Here is a 13,541-nt window from a genome sequence, read left to right as displayed (position 1 = left end):
TATTTCTTATAGATCTAGAATACACAGAATTAGTATGCCAATTAAAGTTTTATGGAAATACATTAATTTTATTCTTTTTAATGTTTGACAAAAGAATTATACCAGCCCCATGTAAATGATCTACTGGTGCTACTAGACAAAACTTTCATGAGGTATTACTGCACCATCTCATCTAACTTCTCCAATATGAAAGGAAATAAAATTCCATCCAGTTCAACTTTCATTGATTTTATATATATATATATACACATATATATATTTTCTATATACATCTATGATATACACATGTGTGTATATACACACATAGCCAGTTAATGGTAAGCGTTTCTTTCAGAAAAGCATTCAGGGGAGATCTAAAAACAATCAGGATGTGAGGAATTAAATGCTGCATTTGGTAGTTTGTCCTACTCATTACTATCTTCAGTTACATACAGGTAAAAAATTGGACACCAATTTTTGTTTGCCTTTAGACTTTAGCTCTTTGTGCATCTATGTGGTAAAATAAGAAAAGCTTCAGAACACCATAATTGGTGCCTGGGAAGACAGCAGTACAATGTGATGAAGTCACATCTCAGTTTTCTGCTGGATAAATTGAGTAGAATAAGCTCTGCAATTCTGCAATTCTCTTCCTTTAAAGCAATTTTATGCCTCTAAGTAATTTCTTTAGGTCTGTTTTGGACTATTTCTGTTTTTCAAAACACAAAGGTAAGAAAGCAGTGATCTGAAACTGGTTTCCTAAGTACACGCTCTTTTTTTTTACTGCATTACCAATTGCAAAATTGAAAGGTCACCATGAAAGGCCAAAGTATTTCAACTGAAAATCATTGTTCAATGCCTTCTTCATCATGATCCTCAAGTCTACTCAAAGTGTTCAAAATAGATCTTTTTTCTATGAAGTAAATTCTAAATATTTCTTTTCCCTTTCACAGTGTGGAAAAACATTTTCTCAGAAGGGGTCCATCCTACCATGTCCAGATTGCTCTAAACAAGCACCTTGTAACAAGGTCTGTATTTAATTTACTGTTTCATCAACTATTGATTCATATACAAATTCTGCTAGAAATGCTTCCAGATAACTGATGAAAATGTCGAATAGTGGCAGGCCCAGTGCCAATTTCCACAGACCCTCACAGAAACACAACTACTCTGGGCAACTTGTTGCAGTGTCTCACCACCCTTACAGTGAGTAATTTCTTCTTAATACCCAATCTAAATCTACCTTCTTACAGTTTGAAACTGTTTCCTGTCATCCTATCACTACACACCCTTGTAAAAAGTCCCTCCCCAGCTTTCCTGTAGGCCCCTTGAGGTACTGGAAGGCTGCTATAAGGTCTCCCTGGAGCCTTCTCTTCTCCAGGCTGAACAACCCAAACTCTCTTGGCTTGTCCTCTTAGGAGAGGTGCTCCAGCCCTCAGGTCATCTTTGTGGCCCTCCTCTGGGCTCACTACAAAAGCCCCATGTCATTCCTCTGTTGGAGGCTCCAGAACTGGATATAGTACTCCAGCTGGGGTCCCACAAGAGTGGAGTAGAGGGAGAGAATCAACTATTTGACCTGCTGGTTACACTTCTTTTGATGCAGCCCAGTTTCTCAGCAGGAGAGGAAGTTCCTTCAAAAGTTGTTCTATTAGATTTGTTATATTATAATGCCTAAAATGAATGCCTCACTGTAGAAGAAAGTTGGAAGAAACTGGACTGGATTTCTTCAGACTAGGTAATAGAAAGGTAGGCAGGACTACTATATGAAAGGTTAATATATGAAAAGTTATGACAAGAGAATGGTGATTGTTCTACACATCTATTGGGAACAGCACATGGATACATCAGTCTGACTTGCAGAAATGAAAATAAGGGACATTAGAAAAAATCTTTCTGGCTCTAAGACTACTGTAGCAATAGTGCCAACTGTCTTGAGAGTGTCCAAGATTTCCTTCATCAGAGGTTTTCAAGAACATGTTCCTAGACACTGTTTCAGCTTGAACTGCCAAACTAGAAGTCCTCTAGAAGTTCCTTCTAACCATGTACTTGTGTTTCCACAATCCTCGTGTGTGTCTTCTGGAATGGATATCTTTCAGTATTAGCTTTATTTATAGAAATTATTCTGCAAAGTAATTTCCAGCAAAAGTTGGAAGTTAGTATTACTGAGAAACACAGCATATTTTTGTCCTTTCCAAACCATGTGTGAGATACAAGGTAAGTATGATGTAGCCTTTTTTTCATTTACATGTACATACACTACAAAAATACTATATTTCTGCTTTCAGATGCTATAAAACCTAATATCATCTTTAAAAAGATGTAAAATATGTAAAAATACAATTTTAACAACAAAAATACATTTTCAGCACAAGTTTTTGTAACAAGACTTGCATATGCAATACATGGAACAATTTAAAAATCATTTTGATGCATTATGAATCACCTGTAAAAAAATAAATAAGTGAAGATATTCTCAATTTTGGTAAATATTTATAGAGCCAAACAATATGAAGTATATGTAACAATCAAATTTCTAGTGAAAATGTGTGCAAGGAGGTTTATTTTGAAAGGAAAATTCCTACTCCCAGTGTCATACCCAATTAAATTCTCCAGGTAATGACCCCATTTGCATAGAGAGCTGAACCCACAAGTGGGAATTTTAATGGGCACACCACCTGAGTACATTAATTGAGAGTGACACTACTTGAACTAGTTTTGTGCTTACCCCACTGAAAATTCTACTCATATTATTTTTAATGTCAAGCTACAAGTCAAATTTCAAGATGATGGATTTGTTCTTTTTTAAGCATTGAATTTGAATAAAAGAAAGCTTTAATTTTGTTATGCATTGCATAGCTTTAACTAATCTGTAGTTCTGATTCTCACCATTGCTTCATTTTTTTACAGTGATTGGAATTTAATTTTATTCATTAATTTGTGAATAATTAGATAGAAAATAATAGCTTCAGTAGCTAAATTGCTTTTGGATTGCTGTTTAATGTACTTCTACCAGAATATGTTACAGTTAAGCTGGCATAATAGTTTACTACAATGTAATTGTGTAAATATGTTTAATGATTCTGAAGAAACAAGACTGAATATAAAATTTCTGTCATAGATACCTTAGTTTTCTTAACCCCTTTAAAGCTTACTTGCAAAACAGATTACTGATGCAGAGAGAACAGTTGTCAACAGCAATAGAATCCTTGCACTGTGTTTCCCTTTATCCTTCACATGCTACTCATAATGACCTTGAAGTTATTGTGGATTCTAAACCATGCCTGTTAGTCTACAATAATTGTGTAATCAAGGTGTCTCCCCCTCACATGGAGAAACAGACAAATGGAGTTCCATTCCCTACCAAGGAATGCAAACACATGTTGTTGAATACATTTCTTTTTCCTATTTTGTTCTTACTAGTCTTCATTAGCTGAAAGTTGCATAGAATCAAAAAACCTAGCATATATATGCCACCATAAAGATATTAATTTTAAAATAATGTACTGGTCTTATTCTTGTGAGAACAATTTCTAAGATGGCCAGTTTGTGAGATTCTGCAGAGTCCATCTCAGCAGAACTATCAGTTCTTTATTTCAATGAGCAAGACACAATCAATATATCTTGGACTTTATATATCCAAATATAAACCACTGTTGAGCTACAGTTACTTAGATATATTCTAAAATTTGAAAGCTATCAGTTTCACAAGTCCATTTGACTAGGAGGTACAGATAGCAGTCAACACAGAAAAGACAAAGAAATAATTTACAACATGACATACATCTTGGTATTGGCCTAGACCTCTACAGTACCTTTTAGGTTCTCTTTGGAAAACAGCAATTAAAACAAAACACACCAAAAAAACCAAACAAACCACTTTGAGATAAAGCTAAAGAAACAAAGGTAGGCACTTTGGAAAAAGACTGTAATGTGAAACACATACCAGTTGGAGCACAGCATATTCACAGTGTGGTTACTGTGCAACTTGGAGACGAGACAAATTGCTGAAGCCTACACCACTGATTGAAGAGCAATTGTATAGTGCTTGGGCACCAATTACATACCCTACTGAGATGATATAAAGAGCTTCAATTATAGTGGAGTATTTCGTCAGCTAAAATAGCATATGCATATCAGAATAAAAATTAGTAAGATACTATTGGTATAAAAGGTATTGCACAATCTTTCACCTAACATCCCATTTTTATGAGTATTGAATGGTAATGCACTAACAATTGCTATAATATACTGACATAAAGGAGGCAAACAGAATTGCATGTAGTGTTCTATTAAATTAAGATTTAAGTGAGGTGAATGGATATACTAAAAGCCATACAGAGATTAAGATCATCTAATCAAACTCAACATCTGCCTGTTTTGCAGAATGGTAATTCAAATAAATTTTTCTCTTTCCAACTACAGTAGATATAGCCCACCAGCCCACAGTCTTCTAAAGAGAAAGGCCATCCTTTAGTGTTGCTAGCACCATTTCTCTGGTAAATAGCATAAACAAGTGCTTATAAGAAGTCTGAATTTTGTACAAGCAATCAAATTCACATTCACATGAACAAGTGCATTGCAGAAATGGGTGTATTATTTTATTGAACTATCCTGATGCTATAAAATTGAGCTAAGGTCCCCTGGCTCTCTTTGGAAGTTAAAAGAAGTGGTGCAAGACTTCAACAGTAGGAAAAGAAATAAGATTTATGCCTGTAGGATTCTAGAGCTACTGTTCTCAGCATCAACACTACCTGAAGTCTTCTAACATTTGGTGTTCACACACATATACACAGACAGAGAGAAAGCAGAGAGTAGAAAGATATTTACTTCATGTGGGGTCTAAGAGTAAGATTTCAGATGTATCTGTTACTTCTCAGAAAGTTACAAGGCTGCTGACAGAAGGAGCTTTACTGTGAAATACATCAATACTATTGGCAGAACATATATCAGATATAGCAATCATTACAGTGTAAAAAATGTGGGAACAGCTCAAAAAGCTCTTCACTCAGAAGATTATTTTATAAAAGCAATGATTCACTAAACTCAACAAACTGTTCTTAATATAAGTACGATAGCTGAAGTATTCAACATTCAACCCAAAATTTCCCAAATGTTGACTGCAATCCCTCTTCATAGAAGGCATTTATTTCTAGAAACATTACGTATTATAAATACCAAGTAAAACACCTATAGAAAGTCTCAAACAGGGCTATTTGTCTACACTTTTATCACTTCTCTTTCAAGAACAAGTACTTTTTGAGAAAAGTTCAGCACACAGACTCAATTGCAAGACTTTATGGTACACATTCAAGCACAGAATTTCTGTCAGTTTTAACATATTACCTCTGTAAAGCACAGAGGAGATAAACTATAATTATTTTAGACCCTCTAAGGGCCCACGTATTTACAGGCATGGTAGAATGTTCAATAAATATAAAAAAAGATACAGAAAAACTGGTGCAAAACAATGTACATATGCAGTTTCTACAGTTATAAAGTAGCATAGGCACGTTCACACTTTGCTTAAGCCAATATGAAAAAAATATTTGCTTAAGTCACAGATGAAGTTGTCTATTCTATCTGAGTTTAACCTGATTTTAAAAACATTCCTTAGTTTAAAATTGTGGTACTGTGTGTAACTCTTCAGTTTCATAGGTCACTGAGGACATTTGACCTTAATATGCTTGTTTTTAGTAAACTAAAGATTGTTGTAGCAGATATATTACACTATTTTTCATTTTGATCAAATTTAATCATTACTGGGACTCCACATCATTAATACAATTAAACTAAGGAATTAATTTGCCCTCTTAATAACAAACTTTTTTTTACTGTTGGAGATTCATGCTAGTGCAGCTTCCAGTGCCTGAGTTGGTTTAGTTCCACCTGTGAGACAACTCACCTGCACTGGCTCATCCTCTGTGTAAATCAGCCCACAGCCAAAGTCTTCAGGAAGTGTTTTAACACGACAAATCACAAAGAAGACAAGAAATTATCATTCAGAAGAGTAAGAAGGGCAAGACTAGAAGAAGAAGGTATCCCAAAGTTTCAAAATAAAGATCTTTATTTCAAAATAGTGTTTGAGAATAGCACATCCAGTTGATACAAAAAACAAATAGCAAGTTACCATTTTTTTTAAATGGGCCAATTTGCTGAACTACATACTGAAACACTGTACAAGTTCACAAGAACTATTATAAAGCAGACAGTTAAGTTCTGATGTTTTAATTTTATTTAAACTGTATTTTCACATTTATCTCCTTCTAATTCTGCTTGTTTTAATTACACAAGGTGCTTACAAGATTGTTTATAGTGAAAATTACAAAACAGAATTTAAGAGTATAAATATAGTAAGGAATTCCTTAAACTACATACTAATATTCTCTGCTACAAAGATACATTTTACAAAAGTGCTAATAACTCAATAACTCTATGAAAAACAGTAGCAGATTACATTTAAATGTCAAAAAATAACACAATTCTTATTTTTTTTTTCAATTGTCCATAATACTTTGATACTTCTAATCACTATGAGGATTAATAAACACTATTTTCACTTCCAAGTATTTCACAAATGAAGTGGGAAAAGAAATAATGTATCTGCATATGTGTGTTTCTGCATGTATGTGAGAGTCTGTACACATATGCATTAATGCATGAACAAAGTTATTGTAATTATTATTTGTATTTTAACAGTACAGGGAGTAAATGCCTAATAGTAAATTAATTTCCCAGGTTTCAATAATTTCAATAAATCATAAAAAGCCTCTGAGTTCCTTTCAAGCAAGACTTTGTGTGGAGCAAACTGCATAGATAAACTTTTGCACAGAAAAAGGACTCCTTAGGTTGATATTTTCTTTTTTAAAAAGACATACCATCCTGTGGTAAACGTACTTTTTACAAACATTCACTATTCACTAAAAGCTTCATATGCGAGTGTGCAGTTTTCCAAGCACAAAACTGGAACTGCTCCAGCAGGGCACATATGTCAGGACAGGACATTTGACTGGAAGTCCTCTTCTCTGTACCCAAGCAGAATCAGACAAGAAACAGCCATAATTAACTTCTCTGTGACCAGAAGGACATGAGGAAGGACAGTTCACAGTGCTGCCTAGCCCAAGAGAGCATGTCCCTACCACCATGTTGTCAACCATAGACTTACAATGGGCAAAGCACTGTCTAGACTTTTTCCAAGGTGCATCAAGTCCCAATGCTCACTGTGATGCCCCCAATTTCCCCAGAGGCAGCATGCCTTACAAAGGCAAAATGCCTCCAGGCACTGCCACTCAACCAAGGCACCTCTTCCCCCTTCCCAATGTGGTTTAGACTTTTAGGAGTCATAATTGAGCCCCATGGGCCTGATTCTGAGCACAGGGAATTTATCAATTTAGGGATATGATTCCTTATTAGTCTGCCTATTACCATAATATATCTTTGTGCTCTCTAGCTCGTGCTAAAACAATGGAAAATTCTGACACTAATGGAAACGCACTTAGTTTATGCAACACAGATCTGAATCTGGCCCATGATAAGAATAAAATCTGCTAGTAAATATCAAAACCCCCCCAAAAAACAGACAAGAAACCCTCTGAATAAATCTGCATTGCATCAGAATACACCACAATATTGCAGATGTTCAGGCAAAACACAACACCTCCCAGCTCCCTAGTGTAGTTGAGGATTCAGCTATGTTACCTTCAGTGATAACGTGCAGTAGTAGGCACTACTAGTCAGTGTACACATGGAGAAGCTATGGTCACTATCAGACCATTTGTTGACTAAGCTTCACAATCCTGTGATCTTCAGCTCATCACATTTGCATAGATTGAATTAACTACAGTGGAAAGAGACATTTATGGTCTATTCACTCAACAGAATCATGCTATTGGCTGCTGTCAAATTGTAAGAAGGCCTAAATTTTTGAAATTCAACAATCTACAAATGCAAAATCTGGAGTGTAGAAAGATAGGAAAGTTTAAGTATGTGAGATCAAGATGTGCAAGTGGCTTACAGAGAAAAGTTAATGAGCTATACGCATGGAGGGGAGAAACCAGCTGATGGTAAAGAGAATGGATACCATGATTCCCTAAAACAGAGAATATAAAAAACTCATTTATGTGTTGGATCAAATTCATTTCACATATCAGAGACAAAGATATTTCTCAGAAAACCTTCACGGTATAATAAGGAGAAAGTTGCCCACCAGATTCTAACTTGTATTTTTCGAACATTTTAAATCACAATCCTTTTACTTTTAAAGGATATAATAATTATTTTTTTTAATATCCTTTTTTAAAAAAGTTATTTAAATGTAACACATTAAATGTATCTGAAAATAAACTTTTTTGCATTTTCTTTTTTAAATTCAATTTCTTGATCAAGAGCTTTTAATTTTGTCTTTACACTCTGTTTGAATTCTGCCATCCTCTGTGGATCCCTCTCACACAGTGAAGAAATAAATACTATGTTATGTGATATTGGCCCTAAAGCCACAAATACTGACAGGTATGTACATGTTTAGATTCTTAAGTTAACTTCCAATAATCTCAATTGTATAGCCAAATTTTGAAGATTTAATCTATTATTCTACTAGTCTAAGGATCTATTTCATGTCTACACAGATTTCCAATGTTTCTTTCTAAAAAGAAACATTTCAAGTAACATTAGTACTGAAGTAAAATGTAAATTCTCTATTCTGTCTTGATTGATAAAAATGAAATCTTGGTACTCTAGTCCATGGCAAAACTTACATTGACTTTAGTTTGCCAAATGTTCCCACAGTATCAATACTGACAATGGAGAAATACCAGGAATCTCTCTCAAAACAAAGAGATACTCAAAATAAAAGAAATACTGCCAGCGTGACCACTGTTGCAAAACAATAGTAGACTCCTGATGCTGACTTTTGAACTGCAAAGTTGCTTTCATTCCAAAGAGACTGAAATAAAGACTTCACCTTTCCAAATGCATCTAAAGGCATGTTATGGAAGGTGGCATTGAAGCTTTTTAACATTGAAGCAGGTAAAGGCAAATACTTAAGGCTTTGCTCTGTAGCCTCTTCTCTGACCAAAACTTGTCTCTCAATTCAAATGGCAATTCTGCCCAGAAACAGCCTGTGATATCAGGCCTATAATTCAGTTTCAATAAAGCCTTCCACTTGTAAAGCCAAAAGAAGCTGGAATGTAGCTTGAGCTTCACATACAAAACTATACAGTTCATGTTAGAATACAGATTTGAGGATTGCTTTTTTTTTTTTTTTTTTTAAAAAGATATTTATATATAGGGAATTAACAGTGCAAAACTAGTCAGTTGTGTGAAAATCTTACCTTGTCTTTCTTCAAATGTATTTAAAGAAAAGCTCTCCAGTTTTAGAAAGAATACAATAAAAAGGGATAAATATTTCAGGATGGGAAGCAGATCCCACAGCATTCCATGCAGATCTCCAAGCAATCTGAAGATTCACAACATGCGTCCATTATGCCACAGTCCATATCACACGGGCAGTTACAGTCATCCCCCACCTCGTCCCCACAGCAACAGCAGCAGGCCTCCGACGTGCAGATGCCACAGGGTGCTTGTCCCAGAACAATGTTACAGAGGGTGAGAAACTCACAAAACAAGCAAGCCAGGATACAGTGAACGCAGCAATCTTCATAGGTAGCAGTTCAGCAGCATATCATGTATAAACAAACAAAACAAACAAACAAACAAGGAAAGAAAAAATAACAAATCATTGATATGCTATTCTAAATTAAGATAAATCACGTTAAATAAGTAGCTGAAAGACAACTGTTCAAACAGACATAAACAAACACCACAAAAAACATGTTTCCCTTCTTCAAGGTCACTTGCAGCCTAACTTGTCTGCAATTTAGTATTGGTTTTGATGAAGTCTCCTTTCCTCACTTCACGTCATGCAAATCCCAAGGACCAAACATCCACTTATATAAGCTTCTCCAGTCATTTATTATGTAAAGTATCTGTATGTAATGTCTTCAATCGTAACTTCTTCTAGCAGGCCCATAAATGATTTTAAAAATATATCGTCTTATGAAGGAAACCAAAACTATTTGCAGCCTCTCCTAGTACAGCTTGCCCTTCAGAATCTGCTTTGTTTGGCTCAATAGTTAGAAGAAAAATAAGGGAGTTGCCATATAATTTTTGCTTTCTTTATAATTTTACGCACACCTTAAAACCAGCGTAACAGTAACTTACATGTGTTTCTGTACTTTGAACAGTTTATAAAACATTCAGTCAAAACAAATATTTTTCTCTTGCCTTTCTAGACAAATCTCTTGGCAATCCTTTTAATGTACTACTTTAATCTTTAATAGAGTTGAAAACTACACCGGAACACAAATACTGTATCTGGTAAGTACTGCTAAATTACACGAGGCAATTGAGGTGGTGTCCCACGAACTGTCAGCAAAAAATATGGAACCAGAAGTGTAAACATATGGAGTAGCTTCAAACAATTGATACATTCATGAGACATGACAGGCAAACAGAAAGACTGGAACTAAATGTGCACCAGTGAAAAGGAGATTGCAGGAGTGAGCAACATACTCAGTTGTTTTCACCCTCCTCCACCTGATGTGTATAAAGCATATGTAATTTGGAAGAGGTAGTTAAAAGAAAGATCATGAAAACTTAAAAATACAAGAAATATTCAGGCTAGAGAATACTGGTCTTTCCTAGCCTCAGCTTTCATTCTTTTCACTGCTTGCAAGCCTTGAACTCCTTTAGCCACAAAGAGCTGAATATTGGAAAAACGTTCTGGAGAAAATATCCTGCCCCACCTCATCTCTTCCCTCTCCCTACAGTCTATCACAGGTATCTGCTATGAGAAGCCAGCAGGAAAGACAGGATACTGAACTATATGGGCATTTAGTCTGACCAGCTACAGACATCATGTTCTTGGAGTTCACAGGCTGGAGACTGCTATCACAGGGGAAAGACTGCACTTACTTGCAATAGCAATACAAGTACCAGGCCTCCTAAACATATTTATAATGTCAAAAATGGTGGAGTAACCATGACAAGTATCCTGATTGATTCAAAGTACCTCTAACATCGCAGAAACTTTGACTGCAGGACAGTGTAGAGATTACTTTACACGAGCACACAAATACTTACAGTAATGCAGCGACGAAGGTTCAGACTTGCAAAATCTGTCCCAAGAAGCAAAGTAACTACCTGTGCTCTCAGCCTGCACTAAACACCACGCTGCTGAGGATTGATTTCTCCTACTTACTACACTACTTGGATCCAAACTTAGCTTGAAACACCTGTACTCTAATGTGGTCACAGTCAGAACATAAGGAATGAACGTTTATGCTCAAAAGAAAAAAACGGGAATATCAGGAAATCAAGAAGGAAAAAAAAAAAGCATTCTCAAAAAACTGTAATACTGTGCAGGAATCAAAACTGAGAGGGAGCCATAGGTAAGATTGAGCTGTTTTTAAGGAAAGCTGTTGATTGTATTAAAAGACTGCTTTTCCCGAAGAAATACTGTCACTAAATAAATGACCTTCACAGAAAACCCAGAAGATATTTGAAATAAAGCTGGGGAGTATCAGTTCACTGAAGAGGACCAAAGCCAGACTGATAGCAATTAATTAGCTGGTTGTCATGGAGATGGTGTTAAATTGGTTCAGGTACAATCTCCTTTCATATTTTCTTTTAATATGAAGGAAAAAGATAAAGAAGCCAAGAGTGGTATCTTAGAAGCCTTCATATTTGAGGAACTGTTGTTTTTACTATTTTGCATCTTCTAAACACAGCTGAAAGAAGCTAATACCACAACAAATATTGTTCCATAAATGTTTTTTCAAAAAAACCACCATCATAAAACTTTATGTGTACCAGTATTGAAAATAAGATGCTCAAACAAAGCTTCCTTGCTTCATGCAGAGACATGTAAAATTGCAAGGAGATAAATAAACATTCACAGGAATTATATAAAATTTTTTGATGGACAAGAGACACAGTTCATGGGTTTAAAAAAAAGACATGCACTCAGAAAACACTTTCTGGACCCACAACAGGACTTCTCCCTCCTAATCTAAAATAACCTACCAACCTAAATCAATAAAAGGAGAGACTGTGCTGATTTAAATAAAGGTATTTCAGAAGTAAAACCCATCAAAAATGGTCCAAGACTCAGAAAGCTATTATGACCATTAGTGATAAGATGAAAACTCTGTGAAGAGTTTCTTTCCATCTTTTTTGCTGACTGAAACCCTAAGAAGATTTATTTACCTACTATTTATTTTTATTTCCTCCTCCCTGGATTGCAAAACTTATTTTCCATTTAGAAAATCTTTATATAACAATTTTACTTAACCTACACAAACACTTACCATAAACTAAAGATACCCTTTACTGCTCTCCGTTCTTGCAATGACTCATTTGTATGATGAACTTGGTAATCTTTGATCTACATTTCAAGGACAAACCTGAAATAATCATGCTTTTATATCCTTCGTGTTATTGACTTTTAATAGCTATCCAGATAGCAATTATTTAACACACGACAAAGCATGCTGTAGCCCCACCTAACCTGCTGAATTTAGAATCATGACTCTAAAGGTCTGTAACACATTTGGATAAAATGGATGGAAGAATAATTTCTTCCATGTATGACTTCTACTTCTTAGCTTCTTATCTACAGAGGTAATTATAAGGAAAAGGAAAAGATACAGTCACAGTTGTTTTTTGTAACAACAAATCTACATGCTACACAAAACTCATACATCCTTCTCTAGCATCCATATTCCTACGATAACCTGTCAGTTCCACAGAAAAAATTATACAGCTAAACCCTCTTCCTTTGGCTGCAGGGTGTCATGATCAGTGAATCACATGAAGGAATCAGTGAAAGACATGAAGGAGATGCTATATAAAAAATATTCTAAATGAGATTACCTCAGGTTTTTCATTACCATGTTGGAGATCACTAGAAGACTTGCACAAGACTCCCTAATAATTCTTTCCTGCTTCCAAGACCAAATAGACTATTTAAAATTACAGATTATTTTAAATTTCAAAGCTATTTTAACATGCTAATAATACAGACTATATTTCCACTCTTTGACCTTACCATATCAAAATCCTAATAGTTTTTGCAGATGACTGAGTAGTGGAACACATTAATACAGCTGGGACTAAATTAAATTTATATATTCGGCAAGAATTTGGAAAAAAAAAGGTAAATTTTATTATCTTAATGTCTGATAAAATCTTTTCTGGAAAACTTAAATGTATTTTAGTCTTTTCTGATAAAGATATGATATAGCACTATTGGTTATGAAACTGTTTTACTGTAAAGGGAGGCTAGCTTAAAATTATCTGTTTATTTATTTATTTATTTATTTTGAGAATTAGAAGTTTTCTCATTCTTTTACCATTGGATATACTAATGCAATTAAGAATCACAGGTATGTCTTCACTAAGGATCAAACTCTGTCTGCCTTGTTCATGATGTAGCACTGTTGAGAAACAATTAACTCTTCCATTTTTGGGCTTCAAGTTTTCAGTAAATACTTTCACAGAGAAAGAAGAAA

The 13,541-nt window shown here is 34.9% G+C and overlaps 1 protein-coding gene across 1 annotated transcript in view; it reads right to left on the bottom strand.

The window, feature by feature from the left end:
• Positions 1–9,361: 9,361 nt before the first annotated feature.
• The window catches only part of MDFIC (MyoD family inhibitor domain containing), a 45,644-nt gene continuing 41,464 nt past the window's right edge, over positions 9,362–13,541 (bottom strand). Inside the window, exon 4 of the mRNA XM_010004294.1 lies at positions 9,362–9,625. Coding sequence (XP_010002596.1) covers positions 9,378–9,625 — 248 coding nt within the window. The 3' untranslated portion in view covers positions 9,362–9,377. The remainder of the gene's footprint in view (positions 9,626–13,541) is intronic.

Source organism: Chaetura pelagica, unplaced genomic scaffold, assembly GCF_000747805.2.
Source record: "Chaetura pelagica isolate M959 unplaced genomic scaffold, ChaPel_1.0 scaffold68, whole genome shotgun sequence".
Taxonomy (NCBI): domain Eukaryota; kingdom Metazoa; phylum Chordata; class Aves; order Apodiformes; family Apodidae; genus Chaetura; species Chaetura pelagica.
This window is presented reverse-complemented; position numbering and strand designations above follow the sequence as displayed.